Source organism: Myxocyprinus asiaticus, chromosome 8 (assembly GCF_019703515.2).
Source record: "Myxocyprinus asiaticus isolate MX2 ecotype Aquarium Trade chromosome 8, UBuf_Myxa_2, whole genome shotgun sequence".
NCBI classification, from domain to species: domain Eukaryota; kingdom Metazoa; phylum Chordata; class Actinopteri; order Cypriniformes; family Catostomidae; genus Myxocyprinus; species Myxocyprinus asiaticus.
The window spans coordinates 46,920,456-46,940,864 of NC_059351.1; the positions used below are offsets into that span (position 1 = coordinate 46,920,456).

At 38.2% G+C, this 20,409-nt stretch overlaps 1 protein-coding gene across 1 annotated transcript in view; it reads right to left on the reverse strand.

The window, feature by feature from the left end:
- LOC127445324 (VPS10 domain-containing receptor SorCS1-like) overlaps positions 1-12,025 on the reverse strand; it is a 239,462-nt gene extending 227,437 nt beyond the window's left edge. Inside the window, exon 1 of the mRNA XM_051705325.1 lies at positions 10,481-12,025. Within this exon, the coding sequence (XP_051561285.1) occupies positions 10,481-11,176 (696 nt within the window). The 5' untranslated portion in view covers positions 11,177-12,025. The remainder of the gene's footprint in view (positions 1-10,480) is intronic.
- Positions 12,026-20,409: the final 8,384 nt, after the last annotated feature.

Consider the following 20,409-nt stretch of genomic DNA (forward strand, 5'->3'; position numbering starts at 1 on the left):
GTCAGAGTCCGTAATAAAACCCGAATCAACACTGGCTTGGCTTTTCAGAGGTGGCGACAACTGAAAGGGTATACAAGCGACCCAGAGATGGCATTTTTCTTTCACAACAGGTAAGATATTTTATTGATATGGTTTATTTATACTTGTGTAATCACACACACTCACACACACACACACACACACACACACACACATGTCTGTGTTACTGTGTTACATAGTGTAGATTAAAAAAATCTGGATTACAGTCAGGCACTTACAATGGAAGTCAATGGGACCAATCCTTGAACGTTAAAATACCCACTTTTCCAAAAGTATAGCCATAAGACATAAACAATATGTGTATAATCATGATTTTTGTGTGATAACCTTTTCTGTGTAAAGTTACAGCCAATTTAACAACTTCGTTGCCATGACGATTTAATGTCAACAAACCTGTAAAAATTACAATTCAAACAACTTTACAGCTTAAATCATACATGAGTTTTAACAGCAGAATTAATGTAAGTGCTTTTATAAAATTATAAGCTTAGCATTTCTGCCTTTAAATCCTTGAAAAATTGGCCCCATTCACTTCCATTGTAAGTGCCTCACTGTAACTTTGATTTTTGCTTTTTTATTTATTTATTTATTTTTTTAAGAAAAGGAGGTACAAGTCGAAATATATTTTTGTGGTAATCAACATTATTCCACAAACACTATCGACTGAGCTTAACTTTACTGATCCTGGAATATTCCTTTTATATAAAAAATAACAAACTTAACAAATATCTAAATTAATCGTGCCCCCTGACCAGTTTGTAATAAAAGTAATAAAAGTATGTATTTTCTGATCAATTCAAGCTTGAAGTACTTATAACTTTGTGTTTATACAGGCAGTGTCAGCAGGGGGCAGTCAGCACACCTCAACAAACCTCAAAGGCAGCTCAGCCTCAAAATGAGAGCCAGTCACACAGGACATGTTCTTGACATCTAGACGAAGCACGACAAAATGCAGGGGTCTCAAGACTGAATTTTCAACATATCTAACTACTTATAGCTTGATACAATTTCCTAAAAACACAGCATTAATGATGCTGAAAACCACTGAGATGCTCCAAAAGCATCCATCTGATGCATATCTGACGCAATTATAAATAGTGCAGATGGAATGCAAGAACACATCCTGAAAGAACAGGATAGATTGACTCAATTGCAAAATGGATAGCTGTGCTACGTAATTCCAATGATACTGAAATAAACCATTATATATTACTTCTATAGCCACTTTTTTATTGTCTAATCAATGCTTTACTCATCTTCCACAAAAATACTATGTATTTAAATAAGGGCTGTCAGACAAGTGTCTCACTGTTATTCAGCATCATAAACGGCATATTTTTAGGCTATATCGACTAGGGTCACTATTGGACAGTGCTATTTTAGAAAAAAATGAATGCTTTTGCTCTATTTGATCTCACATTTAATAATATTTCTTCTTTTATTTTTGTATTGTCAGTTATTTTCTCATCCAAATTGCCTCCCTTGCTTCCTTTAAGAGAAAAGCCCCTTTTCCATGGAAACTCCCAGGCCAGCTTTTAGTCCGTCTAGTCCTCACCCCTGTCAAACAGAATGGCTGCAGGGAATTCATGCTGGGAGGACAAGACTTCAGTGTTGTGTCTCCACACAGTGATACAGTATGTCAGTTGTTTTCTTTCATTCTATCAGACTTTCCCCTCACACTTTCTCTTGCTCTCTTTTAAGAGTGAAGTTAACTCTCATTCAGTTAATTAACATTTTGATGAGAACACGCTTTAACACCCACATTTTGCTGTCTTATTTGGCATGTAGAACAGCAATGCCTGTTGCATTCCCATTAATTACTGATCTGTATTAGAGAATGAAAATTATATGATGCCTCATTTTGTAAACATTCTAAAACAACACATGGTTACTGTACTTGCTAATTTGGAGAGGAAGTTGAAAGCCATATGGGGATTATATTTATGCATGTTTCACATTGAACACTGGGGTAGAATAGTGTGTGTGAGTTTGGGTCTTTATGAGTCATAGAGCAAAGTGTGATCTGCTTGACTATACCATCTTATGTTACAGTGGGTCAGAGTAATAAACTTGTGTTGAACTGAAATTGAATCTAATGTCTCAGAAATATATTGCTTCTTGCCTGTATTGTGGAACAAGAGATGGAGCTGGAGAGGAAATTAAGTCACACTGACCTGAGGGAATAAACTGCAAGTGTATCTTAAACACACTTCACATGTACAATTGGCCTGTGCTGTATGAATCATAAGGTGAGTCTCACAGAACCCGCCATAATGTGCCAACAGGTCATATTTTACCCCGAAATCAAAAGAAAAGAAAAAGAAAAAAGAAAAAAAAGAGAGAAAGAAAATATATTATTTATAAAGATAATTAAGGCAATCTTAGAACCCTAAGAAATTATATTTATATAGCAGATTTTCATCACATTAAAAAAAAAATAAAAACAATGGATTCATTTTTATAGTGAGTCAAATAGCATTCTGATATTTGAGTCAGACTCAATAAGGGATTCAGCTTTCTGAGACACCATACGCCCTCTGTAGGAAACAACCGAAGTCATTAAACTAATTTTAGTTCATATTTCCAGTCATTTCCCAATTCTAGGCTATACAGAAAGCATCAAGACTGATCTCATAGGGACATCAAGAAACAGCAGGTTGACTTTTCTTTATCTGAAATCGGTCTGTGCCTACTGAAATTGGAAAAACTGCCCCTAGTGGCCATAGCGGTAAGTGCTGTTTAGCGTATGGGCACGTGTGAACTCTATTTTCCAGGTGAAATGTCTGCGGAGGGGTACCTAAAGCGAGTTGCGAAGTTAGTTGTTTTCAGCTATACAGGCTATAATACAGTGAAGAGGAATGCATATTTTATAAAGTGTACCCCCAACCCAAACCTGAACCCAACCATCAGAAGATAAAAATGTAATGTTAGAGGAAAAAATGCAACCTCTGAATCCTGCTCCTTTACTGATTATGCGAACACGATTACTTCATGGACTTTTGGAAACAACTTGCCGACTTCTATATGTCTACACTCTATGACATACTGACTATTCAGCACAGCTGCCTGGGAAAGAAATGTACATTTGACCTTGCACTAACAGTGGGCCACTTGGAACTATAATTAGTAAATTAATATTCAAATCACACTTTGAGTCGAAATGTCACCAGTAAGTCAAGAATGATATAAACATATAGAAGGTTTCTGGTTATGATGAAGGAATAGCTCAAATGATTCAACAATGTGAGGGTAATGGAAGGAGTAATGACAGAATGTTTTTTTTTTTTTTTTTTTTTCTGAACATCTCTTAAGAGCTACTGTAAACCATCTCTCAAGCAAAGTGAGATAGAGTATGGAGTTGTTTTTCATCTTGAAGGAAGAAAGCAACGATTCACTGAATACCACAGGAAGTACAGCAGACACCAGCAGAGTTTATTTTATCCTATTATCTTCAGATTATTCATAGTTTATTAAATCCCTTGCTCGAATGACCATAATCTCCCTACAGAAACCCCTGCTGAAGCAACCACTATTCATGGATAAATTAGTGAATTTGAGTGAGAGAACTCAAATAGGATGCAAGGCAAGGTCTGCCAGATATTGTCATGCTACAGGTGGATATGGATATGGATATGCAACATGCACTGATGTGTATCTCCACCATTGTTCAGTCTGTGACCACTGCTTACCCTGTGGGCCACAATTATTTTAGCAGCCACTAACAGGCCAGAACTTTCCAGAAATATGTGATATAACCAAATAATCTCAAAAATAGTCTCACAGCATTGTAATGTTTTGGAAAGCTTCCATTACCATTATTTTTGGTCTGTATGATAAGGGGTTTGTATGCAATCCAGAGTTGGGAAAGCTATTTTGAAACTGTATCAAACAGATGATATAATTTGCATCAGTATTTACCTGGCACATAAACAATAAGGATCAAATTCAAGGCACAACATTAAACTTGAACTGATAAAATTACACTTAATACAACAAAATTAAAATGTTTAAAACCAAGTTGAAAACATAGTGAATGAACAGCAACATTTAACTAAATCTTTAGTTAAAATGTCTTGCATGAACTTCTGCATTGGGATTAAATGAATCAGTGAACCAATTTTTTGAACTGGTTTATTTACATGAACTATTCATACAAATCCAAATGATTCACTCTGAGTTCCCAAAGCTAAATAAATATCAGTGATACCTTTGATCATTGGTAAAGCTCGCTTGGCTGTAAAGTTGTGCACGCAATGTGACAAAAGACAACAATGTAGCACTGAGTCACTCTACGCCGCTACTCGTTGGAAAAATTAGCTCATTACCAGATAAGCTACACTGTTTGTTTTTAAGAATTGATTGACAAAGAGCAGGCTCAAATGGAAATTGTGTATTTTATGCATTGATTTGTGGGGAATGGATTTAAACATGGTGAAATGTGCTAAATGGACTATAAAATGTTTGTGTTAACTCAATTATTAGCTTTACGAGCTAGTGCAACTATACTAGCAATAGGACTTTGTGCCATATTGCTAGTTTGTTCTTTTAGACAGAGGACTATTCCATTTTTTCAATTAATAAAAAGTGACCTTGCATTGAATAATTCTGGATGTAGCTACATAGGAGAGTTGTTTGTTTCAACAGGCATGTACTTTCGGAGGTCTGGAATAAATAAATTCAAACTATCCAATTTGACATGTTTCCACATTTGCCAATGTTCGGTCTGAACAGAACAGAATGTTCAAGTTTAACGCGTGCAGGCGGATCGACAGGAGGGCGGAGAAAAATCGCACTTGATCTACTTTCAGTTTCAGAGCGAGCATAGAATATGGCGAATCCTGATTGGATTAGAAGCTTGATGGACCAGATCCATTAAGTTACTCAGAAAAAAAAAAAAAGCACTTCACATAAAATTAAACACTTCTTGTAAGATTAACCTACAGTATCTATGAATAAAAAAAATAATTAAAAAAATGTTTTGTAAAAAAAAAAAAAAATGTGCATATTCAAGTGTGTATTCATTAATTAATAATGTGTTACCATGACCCTCACTTTAAAATAATAAGTAATTCCTTCATGCTTATGTGGTAACACTTGACTCATTACTTATGGGTTACCAAAATTATTTAAAAAAAGACATCCAGCAATATCAAACCTGCCGAAGTTAATCATTCGTAATGAACAGAAGAGATATCCCAAGGAATACACATGTTGGGCACACATATCTGTAAGCTGACTATGATACTCTAGCACAGGGGTTTTCAAACTTTTTAATCCCAAGGACCCCCAAATATGATGATTCCATGCAGGGGACCCCCTTGCCTAAAATATAAAGACAACTATGTATTTTCACGTGTAAATAATTTAATATAATGTAAAGACATATTGCAAATCATATTACAATAAACGTACATCTGAAATGCAGTTTCAGTAACAATTTTATATTATTTGGCAACTCACTTTAGCCAAAAATAATTCTCACATTAGCAATTTTCGGTGGCTTCTGTAGTTTTTTGTATTTCTGAAAAATTGTAAAAATATTTACATTAACTGAACAGAGTACCTTTTTTTACAGTATTAAGGCACTGGTAGATGAAAAGTTAAACCTGAAGGGCAGAATTTGCATTACAAACATGTGAATCAAACCAAACAACACCACATTCACTGATTCAAAAAGTCCTAATGGGATGGATGAGCCTGGTGGCTTCTACACAGTTTGTCAATACATGGTTTAATTTTAGTGAGAGCCAGGCGCATGTCACTTTCGACCTCCAGATGGGCCCGGTGCTTGGACTGAAGTACTTTCAGTGCTGAAAATCCAGCTTCACACAAGTAGGCTGTGGCAAAAGACACTGTATAGCCTTCTCAGACAAAACACACGGACATCCAAAATTCTGTCAGAGGAAGGCAGGGGAACTTTGTTTTCATCTCTCCCTCATTTGTCAAATCAATCAGTTGCTCTTGGGCTGCTAGATCCAGATTAGTGCCAACCCCTGGTGCAAATGGGTTTCTAGCAAAGTCCAGGTGGGTGTTGTTCAAATCAGGGAAATACTGTTAAAAATAGCCCTGAAGATGTGACAGGTGAGGCTGGATTATGGGCTTGATGTTCTAAGCAGTGGAGGAGATGCACTCCTGGTTATAGAAAGGAAACATTTCTGTAACTCCCTCTTTCAGTTTGCTTTCCACAGAGATAATTTTTGCGTGAATGCGCGCACCTTATCTTGTGCATTCAGTATGTGAACATTGTGCCCTTGCATGCTCTGATTGAGGACACTGAGATGCTGGAAATATCCGCCATGTATGACAACTTCAGTAACCATGAGTCATCTTCAAAACAGATGGCAAGCTCTGAATTTTCACCAGAGAGAAAGTCTCAGCTCTTTGCGCAGCGCATACACGCGATTTAACACAGCCCCAGCGGGAAAGCCAGCGCACCTCTGAGTGGAGCAGCAAGCTCTCGTAATCAGCATCCATTTCTTTGTAGAGTAAACCAAATAGTCTGTTTCAAGGGGTGTGATTTTATATAGTTTACAGTTTTAACTACATCCCTCAGCACGTGATGCAAATCATCATCAATGCGTTTGGCCACAAGAGCCTCACGGTGAAGCATACAGTGTGTGGCAACAGCGTTGGAGGCTTTCTCTTTGATCAGAGTCACAACACCGCTGCGCTTACCGGTCATAGCGGCAACACCGTCAGTGCACACTCCAACACACTGAGACCAGTCTATTGAATTGATCCATCACATTAAATATGTCCTGCCCTGTAGTTCTGCCTTCAAGGGGTCTACAAAAAAGAAGTTCCTCGATAAATTTGTCCTGACTGAGGAAACGAATGTAGACCATAAGCAGTGCTTGATCTGCAACATCAGTACTTTCATCCAACTGCAGCGCAAAATATTCACTGGCTTGCACTTGTTCTAAAAGCTGCGAAGCAATATTATTGGACATGTCACCTATGTGTCTGCTCACTGTATTGCCCGACAAAGGCACACAATCTACTTTTAGTGCCGCTTCCTCTCCAAATAACTCCCTGACAATGTCTTTAGTAGCTGGTAATAATAATGCTTCGCCAATCATGTGCGGCTTCTTAGCATGCGTGATGTGGAGTGATGCCAAACATGATGCCTTTAAACTCCTCTCAGGGACCGATGCTTGCTGCCGAAAAGTACTAGTCTGCTGGGCCAAACACAACTCCTGATGTTTTAAATAGTCAGTGGACTTTCCTGCCTCATTGGGATGTTTCTGCTGTAAATGGCGTTTGAGCTTGGATGGTTACATGCACTCATTTTTCTTTTATATTTGTCTTCATTTACATTGCTTGCCCAATACTTTATGGCAGAACTACCATTCATGTCAGAAAAAAAAGAAAAATTGTTGCCCTTTTAGCTGTCCACCCACAAACCCAATGCACAAGGTACTTCTCATCATTTTTAATGTTCTTTTTGAGCCTAATGATGGAACGCTGCTGTAAATAAAAACAAAACAGCTAAAAAAAAAATCCTAAACTGGTTTGCTGGTCTTAGTGGGTTAAAGCTAGTCTGACTGGTTTCCCAGCCTGGCCAATCTGGTCTGAAGCTGGTCTCCCACCTTATTAGCTGACAAGTGCCCAAAACTCCTCTAAAACCAGCTAAAAACCTAAATACACATTACTCCATATAAGAAAAAAACATTTTAGATCCTCAACATTCTCAACAACTAAAAATAAACTATAAGTCAAAGTTATTAGCACATTGATGGAGATAAATATGTTTTATGTAAATTAAGTACTTATATGTAATAACAGCCCTGCATGAATTTAGCTTGAATGACTCAGAACTAGTAATGGTGCTTCCCATTCAGTATCTTGCCTAGCATCTTGCTGTTTAAGCTCGGATAAAAGAGACAATGTTGACTGCACAATATGTTTTAAAACCACCCAGTTAATTGCATTTTAGAAGTCAGTTGGTAACACAGTGTTATATGATTAGACATATTCCTCTTCCCTCTAATATGTGTTGTGCTAGTACACCAGAAATACATTTTAGCAAGTTAGCAGCATTTGCAAGAGACGGTATCACATATGACAGCTGGTGCTAGTTGCATATTTTACAGGTTTCTCTGGAACTTTTTTTTAACCATCTTCTTACTAATTGGCTAGAAAAATGTTTGATTCTCTCCTTCTCCTGGCTGACAAAAAAACATCTCGAGGCAAAATAATCACCCCAGTGCCCTTGACCGAACTGTCAGAAAAAAGAAGCTTTTAACGTAGTGACGTCATTTGCTTTTTATGTGGGTTTTGCAGTACTGTCGCAATTATCCCTTGATTCCCTCCAGAGTTAACCCATAAAGTTCCAGTTGTGATAAGCCTGAAACGTGTATTGATTGAATGCATATGCATGTGTATTTTTTAAATCAGTGAGAGTCATACAGGTGTGACACTCCAACATGATCACACAGAAAATCATCATCCGAAAGTTCAGGTACCCTGAAATCAACCCATACTGCCAAATTACTGACAAGCAGCATCCCCTGTCAAAATGTTTTTCATCAATTCAACTGTGATCACAATTCCCTCCAGCGTAACTTCCGAGACTCATGTTCTGCTCCCATAGAAACAAGGAATAAATCGTGTTTATATAAACTATATCATTTTGAATCAAAATTAGGTTTTTACTCCACTAACGGTTAGGTTTGGTGTTTGGGTTTTTGTTAATGTAAAATATGCATTCATGTTAACTAAACTGCATCATTTATAACTAAAAATACAACTTGCTTTTGGCACCACTCTGTGGACATTTCAACCGGAAACTGAAGTTAACACATGCCCTTACATTCAACAATAATTCCAACTTCACCCACTGGGGCCAGTGGTTCGACTTTCTGACCGATTTCAGCTGACTAACTTTTGACCAATTGTATCTGAATTCCTAGTGTGATCCATTTGGACACTACAAAGGAGGTCATTGAAACTTTCTGGAAGGATTCCCCCCTTTGTGCTAAACTTTGTGTATTATTCCCTGATTGCCATTCTAAGCTACTTTCTGAGAGTTTGTTTACATTGGAATTGAAGGGAGGGAGTGTTCTAAGATGCAAATATACTTTATTACAGTATGCACACATTTACATGCTCATAGATCACAAATCCAAGAACAAATGCTCTCTCACCCATTTCTCATTTCCATTTGTGCAACAAAAAATTATTATACATCAATGCGTTTTTTTTTTTTTTTTTTTTTTTTTTTTTTTAAGAGATTCATACAGTATAGGAAAGAAACTCCTGGCCTTCTCAATTATTCCATATAATGCAATAACCATGAATACTTAATCAAAGGCTTCTTTTTACTTTTCCCATTGTTGCGTTTCCCTATATTCCTTATTGTTAACAAAAAAGCCCATATATATTGAATCTACGAAATGTACTATTCATGTGCACAACACTTTGAAAATTCAATTAAGGGATATGATAATGACAGCCGTGATTCTGAGTTCTGTGCCAAAATGATTGTGTTCCGCCAGTGGGACATGCTGAAGTTAATTCCACCGGGGTCTCTCTCTTCCCATATCTGTCCTGAAAGTTTTCTGTGTTTGACTGTCATCTCTCATATAAATTGGATGTGTTAGCGAATATGGTGTTTAAATTAGAAAATGCCCTCAGATTTTTCCTCAAGGCATGAAAATATCTGCTCTGACAGGCAAGGGAGGAAAATATAATGAAGGTGGGAAATTATGTCTGAAATTTTGCAGACATGTAGTTGTTTTGATGTACAATATTACACAGGATAATTCAGAAAAGACTCATTATAACTCTCTTTGCAAATCAGTAATTAGTAAATTATCACAAAGTAAGAAAGGAAAGGGAAGGAAAGAAAGCTATTAAGTAAGGCTGTAAGGAAGGAAGGAGGGGAAAAAAAGAAGGAAGGAAGGAAAGAAAGAAAAAAAGGAATGAAGGAAGGAAGAAGGGAAAGAAAAAAGGAAGGATGGATTATTTCTTCCCTCTTCATCTTTGTTTCGCACAACAAATTAAATCAAGACCCGCGCGCCCCAACACCAAAACAGCAGAGTCTATGCGTTGTATTCAAAAGCAAGAGACGCAGCTTGAGTCAACATCAGGAAAACAATGTGTTTCAACTGTTGGATTCCATAGTAAGGTGTCCTTTATTTGGCTAGGGTTAATCAAATGACAGACTAAGCCAGTTTTACAAATGCAAAACTGCCGTCAAGTGCCATATGAAGCAATCAATTTACCAACAATGGACATCTGTTCGTCTCTGCGGTGGCGCGCTCTGAGCGCACACACACAGGACGCGCGCACGCAGCAAACACACAGCCTTTACACACACCACGCATTCAGATAGCTTCAAGCAATACTTTCATATCGGTGGGTGTTTTCACAAATGTAATAAATAAAAGTGCATGTGTTTTTTTTTTTTTTTTTTTTTTTTTTTTTTTTTTACACTTACGCTGCTGTTTTGACCGGACCAGTGCACCATGGCTTGGTTGTGAGCTGAATCCCCTGTCAGTGCAAAGGTAGAGCTGGTAAGTTTCAGCTCTTCCTGCCGTGATGTGGCCGTTCTCTGCTCTTCCCTGTTCCACCTCAACTCGGAGCGCGGGACTCGACGCGCAGCGCGCACGGTGCCGTTTCCAAAAGCTGGCTGAGAGCGCTCACTCTGGAGCGAGCCGGGTGACATAACGGGTCCCTGGGCGCTTCTACGCACTCGGTGCTTGAGATCTACAGTGGCTGAACCTGGCCGTTTTGGGTGTGAAACTTTGCCATTACTGCGCAATGACTCCCATTTATTATGGAGTGGCATTTTGCCACCGGCTACCTTGTCGGTATTCCCTTTTTGCACGGAATGAGTGTTTTTCCCACTCGCGCTCCAGTCGCGCTGCCCAGTTTCAGCACCATCAGAATTAAACAGCTCCGTTGACCCGTCTCCATTTTTGTCAGCAACTTTACCCACGTACCCTGTTGCGGAATGAACACCGCCGTCCATCCTCACCAGTAATTCCCGGCCACTCCACTTATCCAGCAGCTGACATGATTTGCAAGTTATCGCTGTTTTGGTCACAGGAACCCAAGCGAGCAATAGAAGTACCACAATCAGGGTGCAGAACGCACTGACATTAACTCGGCAATATCTGATTCCGCTCTCCATCGCGGATACTAACAGGATACAGTCCGCCTGCTTGCCCTTTTCCTCTCGTTAGTTATTGATGGGAAAAAGAAGTCCTCGTATAAGTTGCAGCGCAGCCACAGTTGTGGGAAAAGTGCGATTCAGCGAAGCGCTCCAAGTTGAATGATCTGATCAAATGAAGCTCTCCACGCACGAAGGGGAGGAGCTCGGGGATCACAGAGGAGAGCAAGACCATAAAGAGACGATTCTTTCTAGAGCCACAACATTCATACATTTTATTATTATTATTATTACCTTTGACATTTATTTATTTTTTCCATCAGTGCATTTTTACATTAAAATAAAGGACATGATTTTGTTGCATTGCTTCTCAGTGATAGAGAAAAGAAACGTCTCTGCGCCCTGAACTTTTCACTTTAAATTAATGTCGCTCAGAGCTTGAGTACATTTTCTAAGGGGTATCTGCTGTTAATAGCCAGAGAGATACGCATTATGTGTGTCTGGATGAGGTTGAATGATACTAATAGAATTCCCTTTATAAAAACTGCATATTTCCCCCCAGACTAGAAACGGAGATAAGTATTTTTTCTAAAAATTTAAACTCGAGATTATTTTTATGTTCTTGCACGTCTCGGGACCATTCAAATTCTCCACACCATCCTTTGAATCGATGAACGAATTGCAAATGAATCTGTTGCGCATCAATCAGTTTGTGTGTGTGTGCGTGTGTGCGTGCGTGTGTGTGTGTGTGTGTGTGTGTGTGTGTGTGTGTGTGTGTGTGTGTGTCTAATTGCGCTTCAGTTCCAAGGCAACAAACTAACTCAAAGGAACACACAATATAATATATTCAATATAGTGATTTGCCATCACACAACACATTCCATTGATTTGTGTATTTCATATCTCATTCGATAGAGAATTAGTAGCCTACAGCATAGTAGCACAGCATCTAAAATGTACACTTTTCCTTTTGTGTTCATAATAATAATAATAATAATAATAATAATAATAATACAATTATGTTAATAAAAAATGGACATGTTGAGTCAATTGCCTATCTGCATTTGTGGATTCACAGTAAAAAATAAATACATACAATAAAATAAGTAGAATTTTTAATAATTATTATGCTTAACTGAGAGAATATATGGAATTTTTGTACTTCAATTGTAATTGTAATTCAGTTGTTACACCACAGGAGCACTTAAAACGAGTTAAGAAAAAGAGTTGATTAAAAATAGTGAAAAAAGGTGACCAATATCAGCACCTAAAATATACACTTTTCTATAAAAAATAAATAAATAACAAAAATCAATGGACTACCTGTCTTCATTTGTGGATTCACGGAGAAAGAAAACAAAACAAAAAATTAAGCAGATTTTTTTTTTCTTTTTATAATTATTATACATGCAGATTTTATGACCTCATCAGAGAATATGGAATTTTTGTACTTCAGTGTAATTTTAATTCAATAGTCACACCACAAGTTTAAAATGAGCTAGGGAAGACAATGGGTTGATTAAAAAATAGTCAAAAAATTATGACCAATCACAGATCCTAAAATATACTTTTCAAGTCATTCATAAATAATAAAAAAATAATAATCTTGGCGTTAGTATGTGTGTGTGTGTGTGTGTATGTATATATATATATATATATATATATATATATATATATATATATATATATATATATATATATATATATATATATATATATATATATATATATATATATATATATATATATATATATATATATATAGCCAAGTGGAGAAAGTTTATGTCATTTAACTCTAGTCATAAATTGGACGTGGCTCCTTTAAGAACTGGAGTTACGTGACACTTGCTTTTCGGCAGACCTGAGAGCATTTATTGTGCTAGAGAGCTCCCGGTTTTGTTCATCGTCTGAGAATTACTTGGGTAAATATCAAATTTAGCTCAAAATGCTCATAAATGGCATTAAATATGTGTTCAGAAGAGTCGTATGTTAAAACTGAGTGTTTATTATGGATCATGTTTGAAGGATGCATATGGATTGCATGTGTGGAGTTTGACCACGTTTGAATACATGCGATGGGAATATACATTTAGAATGATTTATATCTTATTTAATGATTTATAGCTAAAGTGAATAAGTATAATACGTTTTATATGTGAAAATATGTTTAATGATAATTTTATTGTTTAATCTGTTATATATGTCCTTAAAATCTGGTTAAAAAATAATAGAAAAATGCTTTGAGTGATTTAAGCAAGTACTTAAATGCATAAAATGCAGTGAATGATGTAAGCATATGAGCAGGCTAATGCCCTGTTTGTATTTTCATTTGGATATTAGTCTCTACCGTATTTCAATTCCATATTTCATTTATCTCATTTTTGTATTACATTTTTTGTAATTCATTTTTCGTAATTCATTGACCGCAGTTTTTTCCTGTCCACATGTTGATTGTGAACGAGTACTGTATGCTGCTGTACGGCATATGCTTGTGCATCCAGCTCTCTCTCTCTCTCTTCTCTGTCCATCTCTGTGCCCTTCATTAAATCCACTGCCTTGTCATTCTAAAAGCATTAAAAATGACTAACAGCTAGACAGGCCTAGACTCACAGTATTAAATAGATATATTGTATTGGATTAATAGCACAATTATGGACAGGACTCCACTGCTGAGATCACACTCGTCACCTTCTCTCTCCATAGCTGCTCAAGAAGATATCATGGTCCGATTTCTCAGTTTTTTTACAACTTATCCGATAGACAGAGGGCAAAATGTCACTACTTATTTTGGGGGGAAAAATAGTTAAACATCTAAAAGAGTTTTTCCTCACAACTGTCACCTTTGGTTTACACACTGGAGTGTTTGTAAGGCACTTTTCCTCATACAGCTGCTTTCGAACAATATGTATGTTGAAACGTGTTATACAAATAAATCAAATTGAATGAAATTGTAATTCTTAGTGGGAAAGCAGACATTTCTGCTGGTATTTGTAAAATTTACACTAAACAACATGATCACACTTTAGGTCAGCATGTTATTTCTGAGTGTCCAGAGCAATACAAGTTGACGAGCCATATTCTATCACACATTTGTGCATCGGCTGAATAAATCAAATTGAACTAATTTGAAATTCTTAGTAGGAAAGCAGACACTTCTGCTGGTATTTGTCAAATTCACACTAAACAACATGATCACACGTGAGGTCAGCATGTTGTTTCTGAGTTTCCAGAGCAATACAAGTTGACAAGAGCCATATTCTGTCAGACAGTTTTGTATCAGCTGTATGTGTTTTCTTTCCCTTTTGGCGCTACTAGAAGCACGTTGTGTCAGCAGCGTGGGAGACCCGGGTTCAATTCCTTCGTTGAAACCAGGAAATAAATTGTGTTTACATAATCAGTGACAAGTGCTATTTGGAGTCTGCATTTTTCCCTCTAGCATTATTTTTTTACTCCACAGATGGTTAGCTTCAGGTTTTGGCTTGGGTTGTTATGACAGTTTATGAAATATGCATTCCTCTTCATTGTATTACCTGTACAGCTGAAAACAACTCTCTGAGCTTCACAACTCACTTTTGGCACCCCTCCATGGACTTTGCATCTGTAAAATGGAGCTCATACGTGCCCATACCCCCATTATTTGAGGGGGTATCAGGGTCGACCTTTGCTGTGAGTATTATGTTCACCCATGAGATGCCGCCTTTAGTGGAACATGTGACTCGATTGGACTGACCAAATTTAGACGTGAATACCAACATTTTCTGTTACATCCAATAATCATTTAGTTTAATTATCACAGAAAAAAAATACTTTTTAAATACATTTTAAAAGTTTAAATAATCAATTAAAAATCCACTTGTCTCAAAAATCTGAGGAGGCACGAGCCCTGCTGAGTTGAAATAAGAGGGATTCGTGATGGCAGCCAAAAAGGAAAGTAATTTCAGAGGTGGTGCAAATTATCAGCATATATTTTGACAAAAGATTACAGACACATTTTATTTTATTTTTTTATGTTGAACAACATGCACCAATTAATTGTCCAAAATGAGACCATAAATTTGCAGTAAAAAAAGGGGTCAAACATAAGGTAAAAAGGGGTCATTTTGAATTCATGCTGACTTTAAAATGATGAGCAGTGTTATCAATTCAAAAAAGCCCTTCTATTCTGCATGTAGTTTGTGCAATGCACAGATTTCTGTGAGTAGAAGTTTCACAGTTTGGTTTCATGTCAAATTAGGCACTGGTTTAAGCCTGCAAATATTGTAGAAAGGCATGTTGTCATCCGTGTTCCCAGGGCAACAGCCCAGAATGGCTATAACTGGAACAGTCATAGATATCAAAGCCATGAAGGCACAGATCATAGTGGAGGACGACAAACCTCCACTATTGGTGCTCAAAGCAGAATAGACAGTCGTGGTATTAGTTAAGGTTGCCAATGGCTTGCGTAGCAGCAGCAGTTGAGAGACCAATAATTAGCTAATTCATGTCTCACAGAGGCTTTTATCAAAGGAAGAGCCTGAGCGCAAAGCATAAAGACATACAAAAAGAGAAGATAATGGTCAAACACACAAGGGTGACCTATACATGCTGTAAAGAGCCCTTGGTTTCCTTTTCTTATAGACAGCACTCTTTTTAATGGAAATATTTCCACAAATTATATGGTATTCCTTCTCTGTAAGGTCCAGTGGTATGGCCATGAGCAATCGCCAAGCTGTTATATTTAAACACATACTGTAGTTCAGACCATAGATTCTTGGTCTCCTGTTTTCTCTCTCACATCATAAAATGTTCAGATTAGTATCTTACTATAAATACTCTCAGATCTCTAACTTTGGTTAGTATTTAAACTGAGATTAGAAGGCAGGTCATACACGCATCTGCATGCTTTGGGCAGTTAATTACAATTTAGTTCATACTTATCAATAGCATCAAAAGGGAATGTCCTGATTAAAAGTAAAATAAAAGTAGATGATATTTGTACCCTGGTATAAATAGTTGCAAATGCTATACCCCAGCGTGAATAGTAGCATACTGTAATGGTTCAATGAAATGAGGAAACGGGAAACGGCGATTCAAACTCAGGTATGTCACTTTTATTTTATAAATTAAACACGTCCGCCTCAAGCGTGACGGTAAAGCTTTCAAAACCCGACAGCGGCCAACACACACACACACACACACACACACACACACACACACACACACACACACACACACACACACACACAGCTTGTCAGCTGAGTTCTCTCTCCCTCTCTGGGGTTTTGGGCAGACTTTTATCTCCCTGCCTCTCACTGTGAACATAGAAATCACAATTAGCAGCAATTCATCTCAGGTGAAAACCATTACCACTTCCTCTCTCCCCAGATAAACGCTCAGCCATGCCCGCGGCCCACCACAAAGTGCAGTTTTTACCTGCATGAAAGCCTGTTGGCACAGCTCCGTCCACTGGACCGGGTCTGGAGCTCCCTTTTTAGTGAGATCAGTCAGATGGCTGGTGACATCCGAATAATTAGGCACAAACCTTCGTTAATAGCCAGCCCCAGGAACAGTCTCACCTCCTTTTTAGTCTTGGATATTTGGCATGTCGCAATTGCTGTGGTTTTATCAATTTGGGGCCGCACTTGCCCATGACCCAAGTGGAACCCCAGATACTGTACCTCCACCCGCCCAATTTAGCAATTCTTCGGGTTTGCTGTGAGCCCCACTCGCCGCAGCGACCTCAGAAATGCCCTCAGATGCTGCGTGTGCCGCTGTCAATCATTACTGTAAATATTGATATCCAAATAAGCAGTGGCAAATGCAGTATGTGGTCTGAGGACTCTGAAATGTAGCCGGGGCCCTAAACAAACCAAACGGAAGGATCACAAATTTGTGTAACCAAAATGGTGTGGAGAATGCCGTTTTCTCACGGGATATTGGCGTTAAGGGGATCCGCCAATACCCCTTTGTTAAATCCAGTGTTGAATAAAAGTGAGCCATGCCCAACCGATCGAGCAGTTTGTCAATACGAGGCATTGGATATGCGTCAAATTTGGACACTGCGTTGACTTTCCTATAATCCACACAGAACCGGACCAAGCCATCGCACTTAGGTACCAGAACTACTGGGCTGGCACTATTGCTGTGGGATTCTTCTATTATCCCCACACTGAGCATGGCCTTTAATTCTTCCCGTAATACCTGTTTTTTGTGTTTGGGTAACTGGTAGGGCTGACTACATACCACTACCCCGGGGGTTGTCTCGATGTGGTGTTTTATGAGATTAGTGCGGCTGGGGATTGGCGAGAACATGTTAGAGAAATTATTTTGCAATCTTGGCGAGAGGTGGTCTCCACAAGGGATCGGGGTGAACTGATTGGATTTTAGACTCCCCTCCAGACCGAGCTCCTCCCTCTCCGGAACAACTGTCGCCAAGGATACAGGGACCACCTCTCTCCATGGTTTTATTAGTTTGAGGTGGTAAACCTGACGTGCCTCACCCCTATCCGTACGCACTACTTCATAATCGACTCCCCCAACTCGCCACGTGACCTCAAAGGGCCCATGCCACTTCACAATACAAGTACTCCCATAGACGAGCTCCCCTGTTATACAGTCAGGACTGACGTTCTTGCGCCTGTAGTAAATTCTCCTGTGATAGTCATCCCAGTGTGTGGAGTTTTGCTCTCCGGTCAAGAATGTATTGAATTTCATTTTTGCTCTGTGAAGGTCCCTCCTCCCAATTTTCCTTCATGACGTCTAACACGCCATGTGGCTTACACCCATATAACAATTCAAATGGGGAAAACCCCGTGGAGGGTTGCAGGACCACTCGCATTGCAAATAACAGAGTTTCGAGCCACTTATCCCAATTCCGTGTATCTTCGTGCACAATCTTAAGAATTAAGAATTCATTTTTAAGGTCTTATTAAATTGTTCATCCAAGCCGTCTGTTTGTGGATGGTACACATTGTGTGGGGGCACAATGGCGCTTTTGGAGCGGCTGGCGGATTCACCAGCTGACATTCAGGGCATGCCGCACACCACCGGCGAACATCCCCGTGAATGCCCGGCCAATAGAAACAGATCATGAGATGTCTTCGTGTTTTCCCCTGTCCCAAGTGACCTGCCATCGGATTATAATGAGCCGCCTGGAATAACAATTCCCGACGGCTCTTTGGTACTAACAACTGGGTTGTATTTTCCTCTGTGCGAATGTCCTGATTCACTCTATACAACTGATCTTTTATAATTGAAAAATATGGATACTTATATTTCAGGTTGTTTCTCACCAAAACCTTTCGTATTCCTTCAAAAGACTTGTATATATGATGCATGGACAACTTTTATGATACTTTTGGATACTTTTTGTGTTCAGCATAATAAAGTAAGTCATACAGGTTTGGAACGACATAAGGGTGAATTATGAAATAATTTTCATTTTTGGGTGAACTATCCATGTAAACTGCTTAATCGCAATATTGTCTTATTTGAAACATGGCCAATAGAATTGCTGGAGTCAATAGAAATATAGTTACTTACTGTAACACCAGCAACTTTATCCCATGTGGTTCTCATTGTAATATCAAAGTAATGCATGCCAGGATGCCAGCTGCTGCAGTACTCACCGCTTTCGCCACCAGAATTTCTGAGTTGCTCCTGTCTCAACAAATTAAGTCTACTCACCCAGCAAAACACCCAGCTTCCTAAATTCCACCTACAGTACACCACAATCTCGAAATTATTTTAGAAAAAATTAGATATGTTTGATCTTTCACCATTTTGAGCCATAATTTGGTGCGTTTTTACATTTGTTAAAGACCCTAAAAGGGTCTCTGAGAACATCTCATAATCGAAGTTGTGTTATAACCTTGGTCCATTTAACATCTTCATGGAAGAGGTAACCTTTACATTTATTCACTTGGCAAACACAGCAAATTGGAAGCAATTTACTGTTTGTCGACCAGGGACACCTGGTGGCTCAGGGGCCCAAAGCAGACGCTAATACCGCATATCCCTAGAAATGGCCGTAGTTTTAGGTCACGTGTCTGTTAAAGGAATATTCCGGGTTCAGCACAAGCAAAGCTCAGTATTTGTGGAATAATTTTGATTACCGCAAAAATTTATTTTGACTGGTCCCCTCTTTAAAAAAAATCTGGGTTATAGTTATACACTTGTAATAGAAGTGAATGGGGCCAATCTATAAATGTGAAAATACTCACTATTTCAAAAGTATAGCCACAAGATGTGAACAATATGTGTGTTAACATGATTTCAGTGTGATACAACTGCTTACTAACCTTTTCTGTGTAAAGTTATTGGCAATTTTACTGCTTTTTTTGCCATGATGACTTACCACTATACCCTAAAACAACCGTAAAAACAAGAATATAAACAACTTTATAGCTCAAATAATGTGCAAGTTTGAACAGAAGTATTAATGTGCTTTATAAAGTGCTTTTATAAAATTGTAAGCTTCACATTTCTGCCTTTAAACCCTAAACATTCACTTTCATTGTAAGAGCCTCAGTGTGACATCATTTTTTTTTTTTTTTTTTTTTAATGAAAGAAAATCGAGTCAAAATCATATTTTGTGGCAATCAACATTATGCCACAAATTATCTTATACTGAACCCAGAATATTCCTTTAATGTGTTTTCACCTTAAATTATCTAGATAAAAATGTTCTTATCAGTGGAATAAGCTCTGTGACAAATTTGTTTGTTGTCCTATAAGCCAGTAGTATTTGACCCCTTATTCAGTTGTGCTCAAGTAGTCCCCCTCTGCAAATGAATGTCTACTGTATTCAATAAAATGGTTATTTGATTATATTATGATAACTGTATGTCAGCTGAATCTACCTCAGTTCTTTGGTTCTAAGTCACTATAACTTCTGCCCCACTATTTTCTAAATTTATTGCAGTAGCCAGCCTTCCCATCTCACAGAGTATGAATGAAAAAAAAGAAAAAAATAAATCAGTTTAACAATGTCACAATTGCTGTGTTCGAAACCAGATGTCATGCACTCTGCAAAGACTACACCTTCAGGACCCTTTCATTTTAAACCTGTTGCAACATCTTTGACCAACACCAAGTACTGTATGGTCCCCTCTGCGCTGGTTTAACTGCAGGTCCATTATCCGCCATGACACCAGCCAGGTTTCCTTTCCCTTAGCTCTTCCCATAGAATCACTCAAACCAGATCTCCTCATGTGGTATTGATGACTGCCAGTGCACCTACCTGTACAGTACTTCCTTCTGTCCCCCTACCCCTT